This window comes from Acinonyx jubatus, chromosome E1 (assembly GCF_027475565.1).
Source record: "Acinonyx jubatus isolate Ajub_Pintada_27869175 chromosome E1, VMU_Ajub_asm_v1.0, whole genome shotgun sequence".
In the NCBI taxonomy this organism is placed as follows: Eukaryota; Metazoa; Chordata; class Mammalia; order Carnivora; family Felidae; genus Acinonyx; species Acinonyx jubatus.
In genome coordinates, this window is record NC_069397.1 from 16,412,491 (window position 1) to 16,439,021 (window position 26,531).

Here is a 26,531-nt window from a genome sequence, read left to right on the forward strand (position 1 = left end):
CATTTTGGTGAATGTCTCAAAGTAAAATTGAAAATTTATCAATTTTATTGATTTTTTTTCAAAGAACCAGCTTCTGGTGTTATTGATCGGCTTCATTGTGTTGTGTTTTGTTTTTTAGTTTCTATATCATTTATTTCTTCTCTAATCTTTATTATTTCCTTCCTTCTGCTAGCTTTAGGTTTTGTTTAGTCTACTTTTTCTAGCCCTTTTAGGTGTAAGGTTAGGTTGTTTATTTGAGATTTTTCTTGCTTCTTGAGAAAGGCCTGAATTGCTATAAACTTTCCTCTTAGAACCACTTCTACTGTATCCCAAAGTTTTTGGACTGTTGTGTTCTCATTTTCATTTGTTTTCCATACACTTTTTAATTTCTTCTTTTAATTCCTCATTGGCCCATTAATTGTTCAGTAACGTGTTATTTAACTTCCATGTATTTGTGGACTTTCCAAGTTTTTTCTAGTGGTTCATTTGTGAGCTAATACATAATCTACTCTGGAGAATGTTCCATGTGCCCTTGAAAAGAATGTGTATTCTGCTCTTTTAGGATAGAATATTCTGAATATATCTGTAAAACCCACCTGTTCTAGTATGTCATTTGAAGCCATTATTTCCTTGTTGATTTTCTGTTTAGACGATCTGTCCATAAATGTGAGTAGGTTTTAAAGTCCCTACTATTATGGTATTATTATCAGTTAGTTTCTTTATGTTTCTTATTAACTGCTTCATGTATTTGGGTGCTTCTATGTTGGGTACATATTTTCAGTTGTTATATCTTCTTGTTGGATTGTCCCTTTATTATTATATAGGGTCCTTCTTTGTCTCTTGTTACAGTCTTTATTTTAAAGTGTATTTTGTGTGATGTACATTTGGGTTCTTTCCATAATTTGGCTATTGTTGATAACACTGCTATAAACATCGGGGTGCATGCATCCCTTTGAATTAGTATTTTTGTTTGGGTAAATAACTAGTGTAATTGCTGGATCATAGGGTAGTTCTATTTTTGATTTTTTGAGGAACCTGCATAGTCTTTTCCAGAGTGGCTGCATTAGGCCTACCTCAAGAAGCAAGAAAAATCTCAAATAAACAAGCTAACCTTACACCTAAAGAAGCTGGAAAAAGAATGGCAGATGAAGTCTGAAGCCAGCAGAAGAAGGGAAATAATAAAGATTAGAGCAGAAATAGATGATATAGAAACAAAAAAAAAAATGGAACAGATCAATGAGGAGTGCCTGGGTGGCTAAGTCCATTGAGTGTCTGACTCTTGATTTTGGCTCAGGTCATGATCTCAGGGTCATGGGATTGATCCCTGCATCAGGCTCATGCTGAGCATGAAGCCTGCTTAAGATTCTCTCTCTCAGGGCACCAGGGTGGCTCAGTAGGTTGAGCATCCGACTTCGGCTCAGGTCATGATCTCACAGTTCTTGAGTTCAAGCCCTGTGCTGACAGCTCAGAGCCTGGAGCCTGCTTCAGATTCTGTGTCTCCCTCTCTCTCTGCCCCTCTACCACTCACATTCTGTCTCTCACAAATGAATAAGTGTTAAAAAAAAAAAGACTCTCTCTCTTCCTCTGCTCCTTTCTCCCACTTGCATTCTCTCTCTCTCTCTCTCAAAACAAAAACAAAACAAAAACAAAAACAAAAAATAGATCAATGAAACCAGGAGCTGGCTCTTTGAAAAAATTAATAAAATTGATAAACCCCTAGCCAGACTTATCAAAAAACAGAAAGGACCCAAATAAATAAAATCACAAATGAGAGAGAACTAATAACCAAAACCACAGAAATATAAGTAATTATAAGATAATATTATGAAAAACTACATATGCCAACACTTTGGACAAAAATGAATAAATTCCTACAAACATATAAACTACCAAAACTGAAACATGAAGAAGTTGAAAACTTGAGCAGACCAATAAGTAAAGAAACTGAGAGGTACCGGGTGTCTCAGTCAGTTAAGCATCTGACTTTGGCTCAGGTCGTGATCTCACAGTTCATGGTTCAAACCCCACATCGGACTCTCTGCTGTTAACACAGAACACCCTTTGGATCTTCTGTCCCCCTTTCTCTCTGCTCCTCCCCTTCGCATTCTCTCTCTCTCTCTCTCTCTCTCTCTCTCTCTCTCTCTCTCAAATAAATAAATAAAAACTTTTTAAAAATTAAAAAAAAACCCAGAAATTAAATCAGTGATCAAAAATCTCCCAACAAACAAAAGTCCAGGGCCAGATGGCTTCCCAGGGGAATTCTACCAAACATTTAAAGAAGAGTTAATACTTATTTTTCTCAAACTCTTCCAAAAAATAGAAATGGAAGGAAAACTTCAAATTAATTCTATGAGGCCAGCATTACCCTGATACCAAAACTATCTAGATAAAGACTCCACTAAAAAAAGAGAACTACAATATCCCTAATGAACATGGATGCAAAAATTCTCAATTACATACTAGTAATTGAATCCTAAAGTACCTTAAAAAAATCATTCACCACTCAAGTGGGATTTATTCCTGGGCTGCAAGGGTTGTTCAATGTTTGTGACTTCTTCTTAACACCAGTTTGTATTTATCTTACAAACATCGTCAATAGAGTATTTGGTTGTGTTTCCCTTTTCACATTCACTGCCAGAAGCTTAGATTCAAATTTGTAGATGACCCAGAACAAATATTTAGATCATTACAGTATGCAATTTAGGCTTTGTTTCCAGCTTCATTTAGTATCTTCTCATTTATTTCTTCTTTCATCCAACTTTTCAATTATGTTCCTTTGTTGCATTTTATCTATTTGCATAAGCTTCCTTAAATCTTTTCTAGAACATGGGGTTACAAACAAATATAAAGTTCATAAACAAATGTCTTTCAATAAAGTTTGTACCTAATTTTTGCAAATCCATTTGGTATCCTAGCATACTAGTATTCTTCCAAACGCCATTCTTAGAAATACTTTTTTTTTAATTTTAATTTTTATTTTTTTTCAATATATGAAATTTATCGTCAAGTTGGTTTCCATACAACACCCAGTGCTCATCCCAACAGGTGCCCTCCTCAATACCCATCACCCACCCTCCTCTCCTCCCCACCCCCCATCAACCCTCAGTTTGTTCTCAGTTTTTAAGAGTCTCATGCTTTGCCTCTCTCCCACTCTAACCTCTTTTTTTTTCCCTTCCCCTCCCCCATGGGATTCTGTTAAGTCTCTCAGGATCCACCTAAGAGTGAAAACATATGGTATCTGTCTTTTTCTGTATGGCTTATTTCGCTTAGCATCACATTCTCCAGTTCCATCCACGTTGCTACAAAGGGCCATATTTCGTTCTTTCTCATTGCCATGTCGTACTCCATTGTGTATATAAACCACAATTTCTTTATCCATTCATCAGTTGATGGACATTTAGGCTCTTTCCATAATTTGGCTATTGTTGAAAGTGCTGCTATAAACATTGGGGTACAAGTGCCCCTATGCATCAGTACTCCTGTATCCTTTGGGTAAATTCCTAGCAGTGCTATTGCTGGGTCATAGGGTAGGTCTATTTTTAATTTTCTGAGGAAACTCCACACTGTTTTCCAGAGTAGCTACACCAATTTTCATTCCCACCAACAGTGCAAGAGGGTTCCCGTTTCTCCACATCCTCTCCAACATCCATAGTCTCCTGATTTGTTCATTTTGGCCACTCTGACTGGCATGAGGTGATACCTGAGTGTGGTTTTGATTTGTATTTCCCTGATAAGGAGCGACGTTGAGCATCTTTTCATGTGCCTGTTGGCCATCCGGATGTCTTCTTTAGAGAAGTGTCTATTCATGTTTTCTGCCCATTTCTTCACTGGGTTATTTGTTTTTCGGGTGTGGAGTTTGGTGAGCTCTTTATAGATTTTGGATACTAGCCCTTTGTCCGATATGTCATTTGCAAATATCTTTTCCCATTCCGTTGGTTGCCTTTTAGTTTTGTTGGTTGCTTCCTTTGCTGTGCAGAAGCTTTTTATCTTCATAAGGTCCCAGTAATTCATTTTTGCTTTTAATTCCCTTGCCTTTGGGGATGTGTCGAGTAAGAAATTGCTACGGCTGAGGTCAGAGAGGTCTTTTCCTGCTTTCTCCTCTAGGGTTTTGATGGTTTCCTGTCTCACATTCAGGTCCTTTATCCATTTTGAGTTTATTTTTGTGAATGGTGTGAGAAAGTGGTCTAGTTTCAACCTTCTGCATGTTGCTGTCCAGTTCTCCCAGCACCATTTGTTAAAGAGACTGTCTTTTTTCCATTGGATGTTCTTTCCTGCTTTGTCAAAGATTAGTTGGCCATACTTTTGTGGGTCTAGTTCTGGGGTTTCTATTCTATTCCATTCGTCTATGTGTCTGTTTTTGTGCTGATACCACGCTGTCTTGATGATTACAGCTTTGTAGTAGAGGCTAAAGACTGGGATTGTGATGCCTCCTGCTTTGGTCTTCTTCTTCAAAATTACTTTGGCTATTCGGGGCCTTTTGTGGTTCCATATGAATTTTAGAATTGTTTGTTCTAGTTTTGAGAAGAATGCTGGTGCAATTTTGATTGGGATTGCATTGAATGTGTAGATAGCTTTGGGTAGTATTGACATTTTGACAATATTTATTCTTCCAATCCATGAGCAGGGAATGTCTTTCCATTTCTTTATATCTTCTTTAATTACCTTCATAAGCTTTCTATAGTTTTCAGCATACAGTTCTGTTACATCTTTGGTTAGGTTTATTCCTAGGTATTTTATGCTTCTTGGTGCAATTGTGAATGGGATCAGTTTCTGTATTTGTCTTTCTGTTGCTTCATTGTTAGTGTATAAGAATGCAACTGACTTCTGTACATTGATTTTGTATCCTGCACCTTTGCTGAATTCATGTATCAGTTCTAGCAGACTTTTGGTGGAGTCTATCGGATTTTCCATGTATAGTATCATGTCATCTGCAAAAAGTGAAAGCTTGACTTCATCTTTGCCAATTTTGATGCCTTTGATTTCCTTTTGTTGTCTGATCGCTGATGCTAGAACTTCCAACACTATGTTAAACAACAGCGGTGAGAGTGGGCATCCCTGTCGTGTTCCTGATCTCAGGGAAAAAGCTCTCAGTTTTTCCCCATTGAGGATGATGTTAGCTGTGGGCTTTTCATAAATGGCTTTTATGATGTTTAAGTATGTCCCTTCTATCCCGACTTTCTCAAGGGTTTTTATTAAGAAAGGGTGCTGAATTTTGTCAAAGGCCTTTTCTGCATAGATTGACAGGATCATATGGTTCTTATCTTTTCTTTTATTAATGTGATGTATCATGTTGATTGATTTGCAAATGTTGAACCAGCCCTGCATCTCAGGAATGAATCCCACTTGATCATGGTGAATAATTCTTTTTATATGCTGTTGAATTCGATTTGCTAGTATCTTATTGAGAATTTTTGCATCCATATTCATCAGGGATATTGGCCTGTAGTTCTCTTTTTTTACTGGGTCTCTGTCTGGTTTAGGAAACAAAATAATACAGGCTTCATAGAATGTCTGGAAGTTTTCCTTCCCTTTCTATTTCTTGGAATAGCTTGAGAAGGATAGGTATTATCTCTGCTTTAAACGTCTGGTAGAACTCCCCTGGGAAGCCACCTGGCCCTGGACTCTTGTTTGTTGGGAGATTTTTGATAACCGATTCAATTTCCTTGCTGGTTATGGGTCTGTTCAAGCTTTCTATTTCCTCCTGATTGAGTTTTGGAAGAGTGTGGGTGTTTAGGAATTTGTCCATTTCTTCCAGGTTGTCCAATTTGTTGGCATATAATTTTTCATAGTATTCCCTGATAATTGTTTGTATCTCTGAGGGATTGGTTGTAATACTTCCATTTTCACTCATGATTTTATCTATTTGGGTCATCTCCCTTTTCTTTTTGAGAAGCCTGGCTAGAGGTTTGTCAATTTTGTTTATTTTTCAAAAAACTAACTCTTGGTTTCATTGATCGGCTCTACAGTTTTTTTAGATTCTATATTGTTTATTTCTGTTCTGATCTTTATTATTTCTCTTCTTCTGCTGGGTTTAGGCTGCCTTTGCTGTTCTGCTTCTATTTCCTTTAGGTGTGCTGATAGATTTTGTATTTGTGATTTTTCTTGTTTCTTGAGATAGGCCTGGATTGCAATGTATTTTCCTCTCAGGACTGCCTTCGCTGCGTCCCAAAGCGTTTGGATTGTTGTATTTTCATTTTCGTTTGTTTCCATATATTTTTTAATTTCTTCTCTAATTGCCTGGTTGACCCACTCATTCGTTAGTAGGGTGTTCTTTAACCTCCATGCTTTTGGAGGTTTTCCAGACTTTTTCCTGTGGTTGATTTCAAGCTTCATAGCATTGTGGTCTGAAAGTATGCATGGTATAATTTCAATTCTTGTAAACTTATGAAGGGCTGTTTTGTGACTCAGTATATGATCTATCTTGGAGAATGTTCCATGTGCACTCGAGAAGAAAGTATATTCTGTTGCTTTGGGAGGCAGAGTTCTAAATATATCTGTCAAGTCCATCTGATCCAATGTATCATTCAGGGCCCTTGTTTCTTTATTGACCGTGTGTCTAGATGATCTATCCATTTCTGTAAGTGGAGTGTTAAAGTCCCCTGCAATTACCACATTCTTATCAATAAGGTGCTTATGTTTATGAGTAATTGTTTTATATATTTGGGGGCTCCGGTATTCGGCGCATAGACGTTTATAATTGTTAGCTCTTCCTGATGGATAGACCCTATAATTATTATATAATGCCCTTCTTCATCTCTTATTACAGCCTTTAATTTAAAGTCTAGTTTGTCTGATATAAGTATGGCTACTCCAGCTTTCTTTTGGCTTCCAGTAGCATGATAAATAGTTCTCCATCCCCTCACTCTTAATCTAAAGGTGTCCTCAGGTCTAAAATGAGTCTCTTGTAGACAGCAAATAGATGGGTCTTGTTTTTTTATCCATTCTGACACCCTATGTCTTTTGGTTGGCGCATTTAATCCATTTACATTCAGTGTTATTATAGAAAGATACGGGTTTAGAGTCATTGTGATGTCTGTATGTTTTATGCTTGTAGTGATGTCTCTGGTACTTTGTCTCACAGGATCCCCCTTAGGATCTCTTGTAGGGCTGGTTTAGTGGTGACAAATTCCTTCAGTTTTTGTTTGTTTGGGAAGACCTTTATCTCTCCTTCTATTCTAAATGACAGACTTGCTGGATAAAGGATTCTCGGCTGCATATTTTTTCTGTTCAACACATTGAAGATCTCGTGCCAATCCTTTCTGGCCTGCCAAGTTTCAAAAGAGAGATCAGTTACGAGTCTTATAGGTCTCCCTTTATATGTGAGGGCACATTTATCCCTTGCTGCTTTCAGAATTTTCTCTTTATCCTTGTATTTTGCCAGTTTCACTATGATATGTCGTGCAGAAGATCGATTCAAGTTACGTCTGAAGGGAGTTCTCTGTGCCTCTTGGATTTCAATGCCTTTTTCCTTCCCCAGTTCAGGGAAGTTCTCAGCTATTATTTCTTCAAGTACACCTTCAGCACCTTTCCCTCTCTCTTCCTCCTCTGGGATACCAATTATGCATATATTATTTCTTTTTAGTGTATCACTTAGTTCTCTAATTTTCCCCTCATACTCCTGGATTTTTTTATCTCTCTTTTTCTCGGCTTCCTCTTTTTCCATAATTTTATCTTCTAGTTCACCTATTATCTCCTTTGCCTCTTCAATCTGAGCCGTGGTCGTTTCCATTTTATTTTGCATCTCGTTTAAAGCGTTTTTCAGCTCCTCCTGACTGTTTCGTAGTCCCTTGATCTCTGTAGCAAGAGATTCTCTGCCATCCTCGATACTGTTTTCAAGCCCAGCGATTAATTTTATGACTATTATTCTAAATTCACTTTCTGTTATATTATTTAAATCCTTTTTGATCAGTTCATTAGCTGTTGTTATTTCCTGGAGATTCTTTTGAGGGGAATTCTTCCGTTTGGTCATTTTGGATAGTCCCTGGAGTGGTGCGGACCTGCTGGGCACTTCCCCTGTGCTGTGGTGTATAACTGGAGTTGGTGGGCGGGGCCACAGTCAGACCTGATGTCTGCCCCCAGCCCACCGCTGGGGCCACAGTCAGACTGGTGTGTGCCTTCTCTTCCCCTCTCCTAGGGGCGGGATTCACTGTGAGGTGGGGTGGCCCATCTGGGCTACTTGCACACTGCCAGGCTTGTGGTGCTGGGGATCTGGCGTATTAGCTGGGGTGGGTAGGCAAGGTGCACGGGGGCAGGAGGGACAGGCTTAGCTCGCTTCTCCTTCTGTGATCCACTTCAGGAGGGGCCCTGTGGCAGCGGGAGGGAATCAGACCCGCTGCCTGAGGGGTGGCTCCGCAGAAGCACAGTGTTGGGTGTTTGCCCGGAGCAAGCAAGTTCCCTGGCAGGAACTGGTTCCCTTTGGGATTTTGGCTGGGGGATGGGCGAGGGCGATGGCGCTGGCTAGCGCCTTTGTTCCCCGCCAAACTGAGCTCTGTCGTCCTGGGGCTCAGCAACTCTCCCTCCCTTTGTCCTCCAGCCTTCCCGCTTTCCAAGCAGAGCTGTTAGCTTATAACCTTCCAGATGTCAAGTCCCGCTTGCTGTCGGAACACACTCCGTCTGGCCCCTACGCTTTTGCAAGCCAGACTCCGGGCTCTGCCTGGCCAGCGGGCCGCCCCTCCCCCGGCTCTCTCCTGCCAGTCTGTGGAGCACGCACCGCCTCTCCACCTTTCCTACCCTCTTCCGTGGGCCTCTCATCTGCCCTTGGCTCCCGAGACTTCATTCTGCTAGTCTTCTGGCGGTTTTCTGGGTTATTTAGGCAGGTGTAGGTGGAATCTAAGTGATCAGCATGACGTGCGGTGAGCCCAGCGTCCTCCTAGGCCGCCATCTTCTGCCGGTCTCCCGAAATACTTTTTGATATAAACTTTTCTTATTTTAAGAAGCAGCATAATACAATGTGGTAAGCTTCCTATTTCCAACAATTTATTTTCTATAGGAAGCCAGCAGCAAAGAGAGTAAGCAAAAACAATCTTAAAAAAATACATTCTTAAGAATGGAAAGAGACAAGCTGTACATTGTAAAATGGCAGTGCCATTGAAGACATGGTCTATAGGCTGGTACCAGTCTGTGACAAGAAAGGTATAGAAATTGAGGATAGTATCTAAAAAATTGTATAGCAATTTGAGAAAGTAACAGATAAATCATATTTGAATCTAATAATAAAAAATGTGGATTGTCTTTTGTACGTGCATTTTCCCCCCCCAGCAATCCGTTTTCATTGAGTGTTAGTCCACAACGGTTTAGCAATTAAAAACATCACCATCCACAACAACCTAAAATCCAGTCCTTCACAAAAAAATAGTTTGAGAATTATTGCTTTAAGGTCTTATCCTACCTTCCCACGGTCACAACACAGGAAGAGTTCAGCAAACATCTGCCTCCGCATATCCGTTTTTATGATCTCCCGGAATTCATCTGCACAATGACAGAGGTGCTTAAGGAGTTTCTCAAACATTTCACTTTTAAAGTCTGCAATGTATGAGGAGATGTACTGCAGACAAAAAGATAAATGATTGATTTAAAACAGGGCTCTTTACTTGGATTTTCCCTGGGATTCAGTTGATGCGTATGAAATTATTGGCTACAATTTTTTCCATATCATTTGCTTGTCACGTGAATAAAGCATTTTCATGTTAGTACTATTCTTCAGCTGTGCTGCAGACAGAGGTAATTAATACAAAACCATACACCAAAACCATACATCAGTGAGACAAAATATTTTTGGAGCAACTCCCCTCTAGACCACAACAGCATTATATAGAGCACACTTTTTACCTCCCGGCATGAAATAGCAGCAGTTATAAAACATTGCCTGTAAGTTAATAGTTCTAAAAATTGGATGCAGTTTTCTTTTGATGAATGGTATATAAAACCATGTGTTTTCCGAGACTGGCTACATTTAATTATTGGAGTATAAAGAATGGGGATTGTGCAAAGTTTCTGCATCTTCTGATATTATAATAAGGTATCCTTTGTCTATTTTTTTTTTTTGAAAGTATAGAGTCTGAAGACATCTATGCTTATGGGCCATTTCTCTTGGTTCCTATTGAACAGATTCCCGGAAGTGGGATTGTTAGCTTAGACGGTAAATGCATCTGTTTTTTGGGTAGGATTTTACATCAGGCTTGGGCTTTTTTGTTCTTCCAATACTAATGAATGAGTGGCCATTCCTCCTCAGCCTCACCACCAGTGTGTATTGTCTTCTGGATTTTCCCTCATTTTATGGGTCAGGAACATAACATTCTTGATCTATACTTGACTATAAAGATCTTATGTTAAGGGACAAATGGATCTAGTGCTGGAAGAGTTTCTGAGGGAACCTTTCTTGAAGTGTTAGCCCAACTCATAAGTAAATGATTTCCTTGTCTGTCCCAGCACAGTGGTAGCCAAATTTGTACTGGGAGTCCAACTTGGATCAAATCGCCCTACTTCCATAGCCATAAATGATTGGAGCAGGGGATGATCCCTGATATAAACAAAGCCATTCAGATTCTTTCCACTAGAAATTGGGAATTAGGACTGGGAAATGGTTGGTTGTCCTCTGAGAGGGGCTGGACTTGTGAATGTAAACTTAAGAGTTTTGGGTGGCCAGATTCCTCCAGGTAAATGGAGGATGCAGGATAAGTCAGTATATAGAGACAGATGAAACAGAAAGCAGAAAGAAGAGTCTTGATTTTTCCAAGTCCCTGACTTCCAGAAGTGAGACCATATTCTTGCTCTTGGACTCCATACATTTCATTTTCATCTACATTAACTCAGGTTGGCTTCTGTTTCTTACAATTAAAGGAGACTGATATAGCTTGCTTAAAATGGAATGTTTTATTGGCATATTTCATTGGCATAATTTTTGAAATGAAGAATGTAGTAGACATTTCACTTCCTCACTAATATCATCTAGGCAAATTTAGAATGTACTATGTAAGAGATACATTAGGCTTGAATGCATGCTAATGAATCATAAACCATATTCAATTGACTTAGAGATCAAAAGAGGAAATTTAAAGCAGTATAAGAGAGGTTTTCTAAATATTTAGTTTCATTGGCAGCCGAAGCCTTCTAATTGTCATTATTTCTGATGGATCAATGAGTACAGTTAAGTTCTTATGTGTTCCCTTGGGATGCAGAATAGTGTAATGGTTAAGAACTCACATTTTGCCTCATCAAAATATCAATGACATTTTTCACAGAAATGGAAAAAAGAATCCCAAAATTTGTATGGGACCATAAAAGACTTCAAATAACACAAGCAACCTTGAGAAAGTAGAATCAAGCTGGAGACATCACGCTTCCTGATTTCAAGCTATACTGCAAGACTAGAGTTAGCAAAACAGCATGGTACTGACATAAACATAGACACATAGATCCATGGAATAGAATAGAGACCCCAGAAATAAACCTATGCATGTATGGTCAACTAACCTATGACAAAGGAGGCAAGAACATACAATGAGGAAAAGACAGTTTCTTCAATAAACAGTGTTGGAAAAACAGGACAGTTACATGCAATTCTACTTCTGGATCTAGAGAAAATGAAAACACCAATTTGATACATGTACCCCTATGTTCATTGAAGCATTATATACAATAGCCAAGATATGAAAACAATTTAAGTGTCATCGATAGAAGAATGGACAAAAAAGATATGGTATATGTATACAGTGGAATGTTACTCCACCATACAAAAGGAGATTGCCATTTGCGACAACATGGATGGACCCAGAAGGTACTATGATGAGTGAAATAAGCCAGAGAAAGACAAATACTTATGATTTCACTTATATACAGAATCGATGAGGCTTTACCAGACCTGTATTGCAGCTGACTTCTGCCTAATCCTGTTACGCTTCCCTCCCTTCACAACTATTAATCCCTAATAAATAACCTGTGTACCAGGATCCGTCTCAGCATCTGCCTCATGGGGCAAGTGACATTTGAGTCAAGAAGGAGAAGAGGGAGTAAACCATGTGGAAATATGTGAGGAGCACTGTCCTAGAAAAGTGGTAAGGCCCTGAGGTGAGAACATACTTGGGGGTTTCTAGTAATGGCAAGGTAGCTAATGTGACTGAGGCAGAATGAGTGAGGAGTACAGAGAGAGAGGTGAAGAGAGGGGTCATCAGACAGACCAGGTCAAGCCCTGGGGTCATGTTAAGGGCTTTGGTTTTTACTTTAAGTAAGATGGGAGCCCTTGGAGGGTTTTGAGCAGAAGACTGGCTTAATTTACCTATATTTCTTTTTTAAAAAGTTTATTTATTTTTCAGTAATCTCTGCACCAAATGTGGGACTGGAACTCATGACCCAGAGATCAAGAGTTGCATCCTCTTCCAACTGAGAGAGCTAGGCACCCCTACCTTCCATGTTAAAAGGCAAGAGTGAAAAGCATAAGAGACTCTTAAAAACTGAGAACAAACTGAGGGTTGATGGGGGGGTGGGAGGGAGGGTAGGGTAGGTGATGGGCATTGAAGAGGGCATCTGTTGGGATGAGCACTGGGTGTTGTATGGAACCAATGTGACAATAAATTTCGTATATTAAAAAAAAAGGCAAGAGTGAAAATAAGGGTGTCAGTCAGAAAGCTAATGAAATAAGGCAGTTGTGAGATGATGATGGCTTATAACAGAGTGCAGGTGGTGAGAAGACATCAGATTCTAAACATTTCCAGAAGGTGGAGACAAAAAAAAAAAAAACAAAAACCCTCACATTTTGGAACCTATCTGAGTTCAAATCCCAGTTCCCATATTTACTGGCTGAGTAAACTTGGCTGAGTCACTGAACTTCCCAGTTTCTTAATTTATAAAATGCGTACCACAGTAGCTTTCTCACTGAGTCATGAAGAGGATCTTGTGTATGTACAGAGTGTAAGTATTTCATGTAATAAGTTCTCTGTAGCCATTGCTCCTGCTTCCTTTTGAGGTAGGTAAAAAAAATTGACCAAGAAAAAGAATAAAAGTCTTCTCAGTAGACATATCTATTTAGAAGGAAAAATCCAATGAGATCAGGGATTCTCAAAATGTTGCCCCTTGACTACAACTCCTGAGAGCTTGTTAGAACCTCTGAGGGCATCACCTGAGAGCTTGTTAGAAATTAAAATTTGGTATAAACTTAGGGGTGCATGTATCCCTTTGAATTAGTATTCTCGTATTCTTTGGGTAAATACCCAGTAGTGTGATTGCTGGATCATAAGGTAGTTCTATTTTTAACTTTTTGAGGAACCTCCATACTGTTTTCCACAGTGGCTGCACCAGTTTGCTCTCCCACCAACAGTGCATGAGTGTTTCTTTTACAGAAGCATTATTTATAATAGCTAAGATACGGAAGTAGCCTCAGTGTCCATCGATTGATGAATAGATAAAGAAGATGTGGGATATAAATTATGGAAAGAGCCTAAATGTCCATCAACTGATGAATGGATAAAGAAATTATGGTTTATATACACAATGGAGTACTACGTGGCAAGGAGAAAGAATGAAATATGGCCCTTTGTAGCAACGTGGATGGAACTGGAGAGTGTTATGCTAAGTGAAATAAGCCATACAGAGAAAGACAGATACCATATGTCTTCACTCTTATGTGGATCCTGAGAAACTTAACAGAAACCCATAGGGGAGGGAAAGGAAGAAAAAAAAAAAAAAGAGGTTAGAGTGGGAGAGGCCCAAAGCATAAGAGACTCTTAAAAACTGAGAACAGGGCGCCTGGATGGCGCAGTCGTTTAAGCATCCGACTTCAGCCAGGTCACAATCTCGCGGTCCGTGAGTTCGAGCCCTGCGTCAGGCTCTGGGCTGATGGCTCAGAGCCTGGAGCCTGTTTCCGATTCTGTGTCTTCCTCTCTCTCTGCCCCTCCCCCGTTCATGCTCTGTCTCTCTCTGTCCCAAAAATAAATAAACGTTGAAAAAAAAAGTAAAAAAAAAAAAAAAAACTGAGAACAAACTGAGGGTTGATGGGGGGTGGGGAGGAGAGGATGGTGGGTGATGGGTATTGAAGAGGGCATCTTTTGGGATGAGCACTGGGTGTTGTATGGAAACCAATTTGACAATAAATTTCATATATTGGGGGAAAAATAAGATGTGGGATATACACAATAGAATATTACTCAGCCATAAAAAAAAGAATGAAATCTTGCCATTTGCAACAACAGGGATGGAGCTAGGGAGTATAATGCTAAGTGAAATAAGTCAGTAGGAGAAAGACATATATGATATGATTTCACTCATATGTGGAATTTAAGAAACAAAACAAAAAAGTAAAGGGGAAAAAATAAGACAAAGAGAGAGAAACAAATCAAGAAACAGACTCTTAACTATAGAGAACAAATTGATGGCTACCAGAGGGAAGAGGTGAGTAGGATGAGTTAAATAGGTGATGGTGATTAAAGAGAGCACTTGTGATGAGAACAGGGTGTTGATATATGGAAGTGTTGTTACTATATTGTATACCTGAAACTAATAAGATACTGTATGTTAACTGGAAATAAAAAGAAACTTAACTTTAAAAAAAAGAAACACAATCCTTTGGGTGGCTATTAAAGCAAAATGTGTTTAAAGAAACAAACACTTTTCTCCAAAAAAAAAAAAAAAAGGAAGAAGAAATGTAAATTTGGGGACCCTACTCCAGATCTACTGAATCAGAAACTCTGAGAGGGGAGTGGGATCCAGAATCTGTGTTTTTAAAAGCCCTCTGGGAGCAAAATACACTTCTAGCTCTTAAACAGGCTCCTTCCTGTCACAAGTGTGCAGAGTCAGAACAGAAATATGAGTTAATGTCACATGACCAGACTAGCTGCCCCCAGAGTTCTTGGAGAAGGGAAATCATCTTTCTTTCCCCCTCTTAAAATACGGACGGACCCAAACACTTTTCCACTGTTATTCTTTCCTTGTATCTCAACACTCAGAAATCCTGTGACATTAGCCAGTGGGGGGCATGTGGTTGTGTAAACTATGTATAGAAATCTAAGTGGGCCCATCAAGGAGACTGGGTCCTTGGGTCTTTTTCCTCCAACTTTACACATGGTAACTTGAAATAAAAAGTCCACTCTGGAGTGAAAAAAATAAAATAAAATATAAAAATAAACCCTCTGGGCTATTTTTATGTTTACTAAAGCCTGAGAACCATTGAAATATATGACATGCGGGCGACTGGTCCTAATTATTCCAGAATCCTAATGTTGTTTAATATATAAATTAACCTTTTGGGAATTGACCTCAAAGACATTTGAGTTTTCTTGATGCGGTAATCCTATTAAACCACGGCTTAGTTTAACTGCCTCTCCAAGAGACACTTCAACATTCTGGATTTATAGAGTATGGGTTTTCTGAGTGAGTGTGTTCTGTAAGTGTGGGCTATATGACGTAAAGACTAGCAATTGCCAACTAACTACAAATTCCAAACAGAACAATTACAGAAGTTTGCCGGTATCTCTTCTAAAAACAGAGAAAGCAAAAACACATGACCTTTGTGTTTTCATAGCCTCCCAAGGAATAAAACAATGAATACCTGCCAATCCTGAAATGATTGCCTAATTTAATTTAAGAATATAATGAACTACTAACATCCTTCAGTTTAATAGCTCTGTGAGCTGATAAACACGTGAATTGTACTTAATCAAGTTATCTTCATGTGCTGGGTCCCAGTGTGATGAATTCTGGACTTTTTCTTTCTGACTTGAAAACCAAAATGTTGAGAATGTAGTGAAAGTCACAATTAACAGACTGATAGCTACTGTTAAATTCTACAACTCTGGGCCATTGGGATTTGTATTTATTTAATTGTAGGCATACTGGAGAGTTGATGAAGTGGGTAATATAAGAGTGATGGAAAGAAAACTATATTTGGAAGCTGTTTTAGGCATTAACTTCCAAACTATATATGTAAGTCCTGGTAGCATATAACATTTTCAGAAATGCCTGCAGATAAGGACTATAAAATATTGAAATACACAGATTATATTGGCTATCTATCATTGAAGAAGTGGTGTGTTCATATAGGATTTGGACAGAAAATTAGCTTTCCAGTCTCAGAGAGGGAATTTTTAAAAACAATTAATGCTAATTAATATGCCCAACAAAACAGAAATATACTTTAACTTTTCCAATTTTTGAAAATCAGAATCATTTGCTTAACAAATGAATTTCAACAAAGGCCTTATTCAATTATCCAATAATAATAATACATAATATAGTACATATTATATATAATACATATTATATATAATTATCCAATAATAACAAAAGTAATACAATAAAATAATAAATAAATAAAATAAAAATAATAAAAGTAACAGACTGAAACACACGATTTTCCCCCTATTGGTAAAAGGCAGCTTAGGCAATGTTATGGGTTAGGTTGTGTCCCCCCAAAGTTCATACATTGAAGGCCTAACCCTTAGTACCCCAGATTGTGACTGTATTTTGAGATAGGATCTTTAAAGAGGTAATTAAGGGGCGCCTGGGTGGCTCAGTCGGTTAAGCGTCCGACTTCAGCTCAGGTCACAATCTCATGGTCCGTGAGTTCGAGCCCCGCGTCGGGCTCTGGGCTGATGGCTCAGAGCCTGGAGCCTGCTTCTGATTCTGTGTCTCCCTGTCTCTCTGCCCCTCCCCCATTCATGCTCTGTCTCTCTCTGTCTCAAAAATTAAAAAAAGTTAAAAAAATAATTAAAAAAATAAAGAGGTAATTAAATTAAAATGAGGTCATTGGGGTGGGCCAAAAGCTAATATGACCAGTGTCCTAATAGGAAGAGGAAATTTGGACACAGACATGTGCAGAGGAAAGACCATGCGAAGGCACAGGGAGAAGATGACCATCTATCTATAAGCCAAGGAGAGAGACCCTCAAAAGAAACTAACCCTGCCAATACCTTTTCTTGGACTTCCAGCCTTCAGAACCATGAGAAATTAAATTTCTGATGTTTAAGTCACCCAGTACTTTGTTATGGTAGTCCTAGCAAACTGATACAAACAATAAGAAATTACTGATCAGCAAATTCCTTGATTTATGTATTTCTTACAGTTGAAGACCACGTAGGAAGACACACACCTGGGAGGACAGTTTACCATAGACCGTCCCATTTCCTGGGCTTAAAATTCCCTCATTTCTCCCTCATTTCCCTCATGCAGTTTTCATAAGATATTGCTACTCCTACCTCTACCTCCACCAAAGCCATCATTCCTTCAGTCAGAAAAAGACAAATATCATATGACTTCACTCATATGATACAAAACTGATGAACATAAGGGAAGGGAAGCAAAAATAATATAAAAACAGGGAGGGACACAAAACATAAGAGACTTAAAATATGGAGAACAAAAAGAGGGTTACTGGAGGGGTTCTGGGAGGGGGGATGGGCTAAATGGGTAACGGGAATTAAGAAATATGCTCCTGAAATCATTGTTGCACTATATGCTAATTAACTTGGATGTAAATTTTAAAAATAAATTAAATTAAATGGTAAAAAAAAAAACACAAAAAAGCCATCATTCTTCCTTCTTCTGTCCTTCCCTGCCATAACTCAAAGCATATGAAACACAAAATAAACAGAACAAAACAACACAAATTACAAAATGCAAAATTATAAATAACAGAATAGAGAGTCACTCAGATACATACCATTTTGGGGAAAATGCACAGCCTGGATTTAGTAGAATATGTTAAAGGAAAGATACAGTCTTTGAGTAATTTGATGAAACCTCTCTATTTTAAAATTTAAACTTTGAGTCACATCAGCTTGAAGGCTGTGTGATTGGTACAAAACAAGTGAGCCTAAGAAAGTGGCTATCTCAAAGCAGACCACTACGGAGCAAGAACAGACTAAGCCCCAGAGAAGAGAATTCAGGCAGAGATGTGGCCTTTATTTACTCCTCTTTAACTCCCTAGTTTCTTAGTGTCACAAAATCAGAAGTTAATATCTGAATCCCACTGTATAGTATTTGTAGTTTTTGCATAGAATTCTTCTCAAGCCTATTATATAATTCAGGTGCAGATCTCAGACTGTTTGAAGCCCAGGCCTACTGAAGGATGCTCCCAGGAAACTGACCCTCACTTCACCCAGTCCCACAGTAAACAAGATGCTAGATTGTTTTCACTTGCCTCTGGTGAGCAGGTAGGTGCAGCCAGAGTTTCCACAATGACCAGGTAGGAGATAGGATCAAAGCAAAGCAAACTCAGAGTGGTTGACTGCCTCAGTTTGCCTGGGACTTCCTTAGTTTTAGCACTGAGAGTCCCATGTTCTAAGAAACCCCTCACTTCCAAGCAAATCAGAATGGTGTGAAACTCTAAACATTGATCCATGCCAATGGTCTAATTCCTGTGGGAAACTCTGGAGGAACCTCTGTTTGGAAGCATACTGTGTTGTATCCTGCTTTATATAACAAACCATCTCTGTTAATACCTGAATCCTTTGCTATAAAAGAAATTTTAAAGCCTTTAACTGTGTGTGAAGCATCTTTCCATTACCATACCATTGGACAACCACACATAGGACAAGCTGTACAGAGAGTTCTTATTCTATGGTATGCATTCATCCATTCTCAATCCATTTGTTGTATTTATGTAATCACAAGATAAAGAATATGTATCTGTTATAGATAACTGGGAAGGATGATGAACACAAATGACAATTTGAGTCAGGAGTCTGGTGCCTAGAATGAGCAGAACTGATAAGCAGGTCACACTCCTCTAGAGAATAATGCTTTAAAAGACTTCACTCTTGTTTGAGAAGGCCATACTTTGTACTACTTTGAAGGCAAGAGTTCAGGGGACTAACTTTGAAATTAAACTAGGGAAGGAATATAACCCAGGCCAGAGCCAGCTGATACAATCAGTAGAAACAGAAGTATGTCAATCTCTGGAGCCCCCAGAGGTAGGGAAGGAGGATCTGCAGTGATAAGAGGTCAGCCTCCCTCAGTTCCTCACTCTGGGATCTTAGAAGATTCTCCTCTACCTGAGGCCATCCTTACCCCTCATTCCATGAACTCTTGTCATACTAAAAGTCTTGTATGTGGCCATCACTAATGATTTAGAGATAACAAATTTCCTTTCCCTGGTAGTGCATGGTGATGCCTTCTTCAGGTAGCATTTTCCCCACAGAAATAGTCACTTTTATTAAGAACTCCATTTCAGGCACATTCAAACCACAGACTCCAGCCACTACACAAAATATTGCTTCTATTTAGGAAATGGGTTCGAAGTTCCAAACAACCTATGGAAACCTTTTTTTTTTGGAGGGAGGGCATACAGCCACTTGTGGGACTGTCATTTAAAAATTATGGGCATTTTAGGGGCACCTGGGTGGCTCAGTCTGTTAAGCGTCGGATTTCGGCTCAGGTCATGACCTCCTGGAATTCAACCCTGTGTCGGACTCTGTGCTAACAACTGACAGCCCGGAGCCTGCTTCAGATTTGTGTCTCCCTCTCTCTCTGCCCCTCCCCGCTCATACTCTGTCTCTTTCTCTCAAAAATAAAAATTAAAACACTTAAAAAATAAAATTAAAAGTATGGGCACTTTAACAACTCACAGTAAATTTTGCTTTGAAATGTACCAAGAAAAATTTAAACATGTCCAACTCTCAGACTTCTCTGGAAGCAAATTAGTAAAAAATTCTTTATCGAAGCAAATGAAATTTGTAGAGCTCAAAGAGTCCAGGAAATGAAAAAAGAAACTTCCTACCTAAAAAAGTTAATTAAATTCTCTATAATCACATTAATGGTGATTTTCCTCTGCTGATAAACAAATTAACTTATCAGGTGAAAGGTGAAGTGAAAGGTTTGTCCTCTGAAGGATTGAAATCTGGAAATTTCAGGAAGGATACACCTATCAGGAACTGCTTACTTCTGGCCTGAACACAGTAATGCAGTTACTATGCTAATGGGGACACAGTGAAATCTAAAGGTTAAGACTTCTGTTCCTTTTTAAACTTATATTCAATATCGACTTGGACAACTGAACACCAGTGTTAAAATGATACAAATGCTAAGTTTTGTCTCCTGGAATGAGTTGTCTTTTGGAAACCAGAGTGTTCTGAGAACTCAAAACAAGCCTGACACTCTCCAAAAACATATTTCTTTTGTGTCTAAATATCCAACTTACAAAACAAAACAAGAATCCCAGATAAACCAGTACATTCTACATTTTAAATTGTTCTTGTCAATATATTAATGTTTAAAGCACCGTTATTAAGGTTCCTTTCAAAGTAAGGGGCTACAGGTATGGCAGGTGGAAAAAATTCAAACCTCATGACCACCAGATCAGTTTCCTACATGAAACCTGCCCCACTGAAGCCTCATTTTTCTTTTACAATGGATCCTTTGGCAGTGATGAATATAGTAATCATAATGGTTTGAACCTGTTTGTTGCTTTGTAATTATCTTGTGGTGTGTGTCCTTAATGTGCTTATATTTTGATCCTTCTATTCCCTGGATCCTACTCCAGTTCCACCCAGCATGTGTAGGCATGCATGCCCATACATACACACACACGCGCGTGCGCGCACACACACGTGTATGACATATATACTCATAGGCACACTCCCACACAACAAGGCATTATTTGGTCCTTAAGGGTAAGAAATACAACTTCCTATTTTGACATCTCTCCTACCAGAGAGTAAATAAATATTCAGTATATACTTAATAACTAAGAGACTAGACATATTCTTACATAATATATTATAAAGAAAGAAAATATTATTCTAAAAACAGTTACTTTTGATCTTCATTTACTAGAGTAAAACAGATGGAAAGTGAGAGAGGTTACACTCAACAAAAATATTGTCACCTGTTCATTTATCCATCAGAAAACAGCAACCTAGGAAAATGATAGGTATATAGAAGTATCTGTGACCTTTCATTCTCTCCATTTGTCTTTTTCTCTATATTAATTATTACTCAATGATTCCACTTTCTCCAAACACGCTCCATCCTGAATGCTAATCACTCGGCTCATTACAAATGATCAGAGGGGTAATTTCATGGCATAGTATCTTCACTGGATGGCAGGTGTGTGTAATATCTTGCCTTTAAACCCAACATTTACAATTTTATTGTCTTCCAGTGTCATTAAATGAGTGCTGACAAAATAGCCTGAAAGCAAATCTCTTTATCTTTTTTTAAAGTTTATTTTTTTGAGAGAGAGCGAGCATGAGCGAGTGCACAAGTGGGGGAGGGGCAGCGAAAGAGGGAGAGAGAGAATCCCAAGCAGGATCTGCACTGTCAGCGCGCCACTCAATGCAGTGCTCCACCCTGTGGCTCGGACTCACCAACCGTGAGATCACGACCTGAGCCGAAATCAAGTCGGGTGCTGGGTGCTTAACTGACTGAACCACCCAGGCACCCCAAAGCAAATCTCTTTAAAAGCAAGTGTCCACCCCCTCCACCAAAAAAAAAGGCACTGTTCCAAACACTACTTCTATGTCATATGTTATACAGAATGGTTCAATGATTTATTGATCAGATAATTAAATATTTTCAATAAATATTTCCATTCAAGAAATATTTTCTTGGTTTCTGTTGATGTAACAGCTCTTCTCTATAATGAAAGAACCTTAATATGGGCTGTTTATATTTCAGGAAGAGAAGTTGGAAATGTCGGGAAAACTAATATTAATGGCTGAAAACACCCATTAAAATTAGAAATAGAAAAATATCTATTCTATTCAGTGTTCTGCCCATTTTTAAATTGGATTGTTTTTTGGTATTAAGTTATATAAGTTCTTTATATGTTTTGGATATTAACTCCTTATTGGATATATAATTTGCAAATATCTTCTCTTATTCAATAGGTTGCCTACTTGTTTTGTTGATGCTTTCCTTTGTTACGTAAAAGCTAGAACAAATAGTCCAAAAATTTGTATGGAACCACAAAAGACCCCAAATAGCTAAAACAATTTTGAGAAAGAACTAAGCTGTAGATATCAAAATTCCAGGTTTCAAGATATACTAAAAGCTGTAGTAATCAAAACAATATGGTACTGGCACAGAAAGAGAGATCTAGATCAATGGAACAGAATAAAGAGTCCAGAAATAAACCCACAACTGTATGGTCAATTAATCTTCAACAAATGAGGCAAGAATATACAATGGGGAAAAGACAGTCTCTTCAACAAATGGTACTAGAATGGTACTTCAGCAAACGGAAAACTAGACAGCTACACTTTCTTACACTATACACAGACATAAACTCTAAACGGATTAAAGACCTAAATGTGAGACCTGTAGAGTGGAAGAGAGCCAAAGCATAAGAGACTCTTTAAAACTGAGAACAAACTGAGGGTTGATGGAGGGTGGGAGGGAGGGGAGGGTGGGTGATGGGTATTGAGGAGGGCACCTTTTGGGATGAGCACTGGGTGTTGTATGGAAATCAATTTGACAATAAACTTCATATATTGAAAAAAAATAATAAATGTGAGACCTGAACCATAAAACGCATAGAAGAAAACATGCAGTGATGTCTCTGACATTGGCTGTCAAAACATTTTTCTAGATATGTCTCCTCAAGCGAAATTAAGCTATTGGGACTACACCACAATAAAAAGCACTTCCTGTTCTTTTACAATGGCTTCGCTATTCCTGAAACATTTATTTTGATTCATCAATTAATTGGCTGAATTTATTATAAAGCAGTTTTCTTTTTTCAGGAAGGTCACATGGGTATTATATTTTCTGAGTTCTTTTGTGTTGAAAATGTCTGCATATTGCCTCTAAACTATACCATGGATGGATTATAGTGTGATTAGGTCACATTTTCTTTTCTTTTTACCTCAGAACAATATAGACATTTCTTGTTTTCTGGAATTGAATGTTGTGAAGTCTGATGTCAGTCTTACTGTTTTTCTCCCTTCATTTAATTAATTCAACAAACATATACATATACACACATACATGCATTCATACACACAAATCATATACAAATACATATATATCCACATATAAAACACATATATATGTGTGTGTGTGTGTGTATACATATCTACACATTTAAAATGAGGAAATGGGTATGTGTGATGTATACCCAATAATACTTGATACAAAATCATTAGCATTCTACATAATACCTTTGTGTGTGTGTGTGTGTGTGTGTGTGTACACATATACAATTTTGTTTTAATGGGGGGTTTGAACTATTAATATTAGTTTTCCTGACATTTCCAATTTATCTCCTGATTTCAAGAAGGATTCAAGAATCCTACACATAGAACCTTGAAATTGTATATAGTACATAGTCATCATCTACAATGGAGCAAGGGTGAGGTGGGAGAAGGAAAAAGTTACTTTGACTCTGGGACTCAGAGAAAACAAGGGAAATTAGAGGAAAGACATGAACAAATAAAAAAGCAGCCTGTAAAAGACATGACTCTGATACTATTACATTGTTTCTTTTGCTTATCCCAACACAATATCAATACAAAAGTAATCCCATACTTTCACAGATGAAATATTATGTAAACTTTGAAACTAAACTGCCTAAGTACAAATTTCCCCAGCTTCACTAATTTTGAGACCTTGTGCAAATTACTTAACCATTTTGCACTTTAAGTGTCTTCCTCTATAAAAGCAGGAATAAAGATTGCGGAGAGGGTTGCCTGAGTTAATACATGGATAGCTTAGGACAATGCCTGGCCTATAAGAGATGTTTTTCCATTTTTAGATTTCATTATTATTTGTATAACTAGATTTCACTGAAAAAAAAAAAAGAAGCTGGTTTTTCTTGATCCTAACTGAAGGTGTGAGTGGAAGTTTTTCACTTTCACATCATGAGTACCACTAACTGAAAGAAATTGTAAAATGACTTTGATCATAAAATGTACCCTAACTTCAGAGGAGTTAAAATAATATTGCATCTTAGAATCAAAGTGAGTTAGTATGCTTTAATTTAATTTAATTATAAGTTAACGTATATGTGACATCCCCCAGAAGTGAAACTGGCAAAAAAATTTGATTCAAATAACAAATAATATAACTTCTTACTTCTGTAAATTCCATTTTGTTCAGTCTTGGTCCCATTGAGTCAGCAATATCCAATTGTTTGCAACATGCTTCTAATTATGGAAAAAAATGTTATTTGCTAGTTAGTTTGGTTGTAATACAGTCAGATTTCATATTCATTTTATAGCTCTTTAAAAGAACATAAAAAAAAGAACATAAAATTATTTCTTAATTAATGTCCATCAGTTTTTACAAGTAAATGATATACAGTTGAGTAACACTCCAATTCCTACAAAATGATTATTTTTCCTGGCTTTTATTTAACTGAGCAACTCAAACACTGAAATAAACGTGCCTACATTTTTAATGACCAGCCTGAGATAAAGTAAAAACAAATATGCATGTCAATAGCATAAAGATTACAAAAACAACTGTGTTGGCTTATGCTAGCATTTAAGGAAGCAGGTCCTAAAACACACTTCTACAAACTTTCTTTTCAAATATTATGTCTTTAATGTTTCTTAAATTAAATAAAAAATATATGAATATGTTCTTTTAGTAAAAGATTCAAATAATACAAAAACATAAGCAGTAAAACATGAATATCTACCTTTTCCCTCTCCCCACTGCCAGCATTCTCATTCCCCTCTGCCCCAGAAGGAACCACTGTTTTTCAACACTTGTTGCCACCTTTCAAGCAACTTCTCTAAGCATTTTCATATATATTAGACACCTTTTGTTTTCCTACACATAAATATGGTTACATTGATCTGCAACTTGCTTTTTTCACTTACTCATCTTGTAGATCTTTTCAAATAGGATCTGGAACTCAGGGAGAAGGTTTGGGATGGGAATGTAGATATACGGATGGGTCATTAGCTAAAGTCATGGGTTTAAATAAGAAAATCCAAGGAGGGTGTATAGTATGTAAAGTGATAATAGAGCCAAAAAGGAAACTCGGAAAGCCACATTTGAGGTACAAATAAAAGAAGAACCGAGAAACAAAAATGCTAAGAGGTGATCAATGATAGATGAAAAATCAAGATAGAATGATATCACAAAAGCCAAGAAAAAAAGAGTTTCATGAGTAACAGAATGATCAATAATGGTAAATGTGGCAGTTCGTTCAAATAAAGATTTTTTTAAACCTCCTTTTGATATAAAATTATGAAACCTTTATTGACCTTACCAAAACACAAACACACAAACTGTTTAGAAGTTCATGATGAAAGCACTGGCTTCCTCTCCTACTTCTAGCAGCAACTTCTCCTGCCTATCATAGTCTGGTACATAAAAGATTCTTTAATACTCTTGATTTTTGTAATGATTTATTATATCAGTTATTGTTATAAGAAGATTGTATAAATGTTAGTATAAGCTTATGCATTAGATGCTGTTAGCCTCATCCTAAACTTCCTCCCAAGCTCTGGATGATTATTCAGTCCAGGCTGGTTTCTAATGATAATAGCTGTTATTAAGTGTATGTGTCTGTCTCCTGGCTAGACTTTGAGAAACTTGAGAGGAAACATGCCTTAGTCCTGTCTGCCTCCTCTACCTCATCGCAGTATCTGGAACTAGTTGAGAGCTTAATAACTACTGAATGAATGAATGAATGAATGGTACAGAAAATACTAGATAGTATAGGAGGTAAGAAGAGAAAACAATCACTGTCAATTAGAATGGTCTGGAATTTATCTAATTTTATCACAATTTCAAATAGAGCCCTCTTCACTCATTCCTTCTGTATACTTATCAAAAACTAAATAAATAAAAATAAAAGAAGTTATTCACAGATTTTTCTGAAGGAGAAGTTGAGGTTGTTCTAACCATGGAAAATTCTATATTTTGGGTAGGCTGTGAAAAGGTAGGAGAAAGAGTTGTCAGCAAGGCCCCAATCATGTTTGGGGACCAGTTATCAGGAAGATGGGAAGCATATTTTATTTTTTAAATGAAATATGAGAATAGATTTCAGACAATCTATTGTTATCAATGTAATAGCAGTCAAAAATCAATTGAAAAAAAAGCAACTTGATATAAATAATGTAAACCTCAGGACCCAAACTCTAGTGCTTTATTCTACAAGTCAGAATTATTTTTAACAGTTTTTTTTTTTTTAATAATCTCTACACCCAACATAGACTCAAACTCAAAACCCCAAGATTAAGAGTCACATGCTCTTCTGACTGAGCCAGCCAGGCGTGCCTACAAATCAGAATGTTTTGCTTAATCTCATATGAGGAAACGATTCGGAAAACAAAAGCATCAAAATCTATGTTTTTCTGTAGTTATAGTACTGTCTCTTTCTGCCTCTTGTGACCATGGCGGAAATCCGCAGTTTACGTTTTTGTTGCCACAATGATATCGAATTAGAGTCAGGTCAGAAATCCTGCAACTCCTGCACAATGAAGACTTTTTCCATTCAGCCAAATATTCAAGTAGGTAAAAAACTTCCTTAGAATAAATTTGAGTCTAGAAACTATTTTTTTATTTTATTTCTTATTTTTTTAAATTTACATCCAAATTAGTTAGCATATAGTGCAGCAATGATTTCAGGAGTAGATTCTTTAGTGTCCCTTACCTATTTAGCCCATCCC

At 37.7% G+C, this 26,531-nt stretch overlaps 1 protein-coding gene across 37 annotated transcripts in view; it reads right to left on the reverse strand.

Annotated features, from left to right (window-relative positions):
* Positions 1–26,531, reverse strand: part of EFCAB5 (EF-hand calcium binding domain 5) — a 191,027-nt gene that overhangs the window by 77,726 nt on the left and 86,770 nt on the right. For all 37 annotated transcript variants that reach the window (XR_008293974.1, XM_053211616.1, XM_053211625.1 and 34 more), the window contains 2 exons: positions 23,980–24,050; positions 9,368–9,523 (listed from right to left, as the gene is read on the reverse strand). Coding sequence is in view for 36 of the 37 variants with exons in the window: in XM_053211616.1 (XP_053067591.1) it covers positions 9,368–9,523; positions 23,980–24,050 (227 nt within the window). In the remaining variant the exon portion in view is untranslated. The remainder of the gene's footprint in view (positions 1–9,367; positions 9,524–23,979; positions 24,051–26,531) is intronic.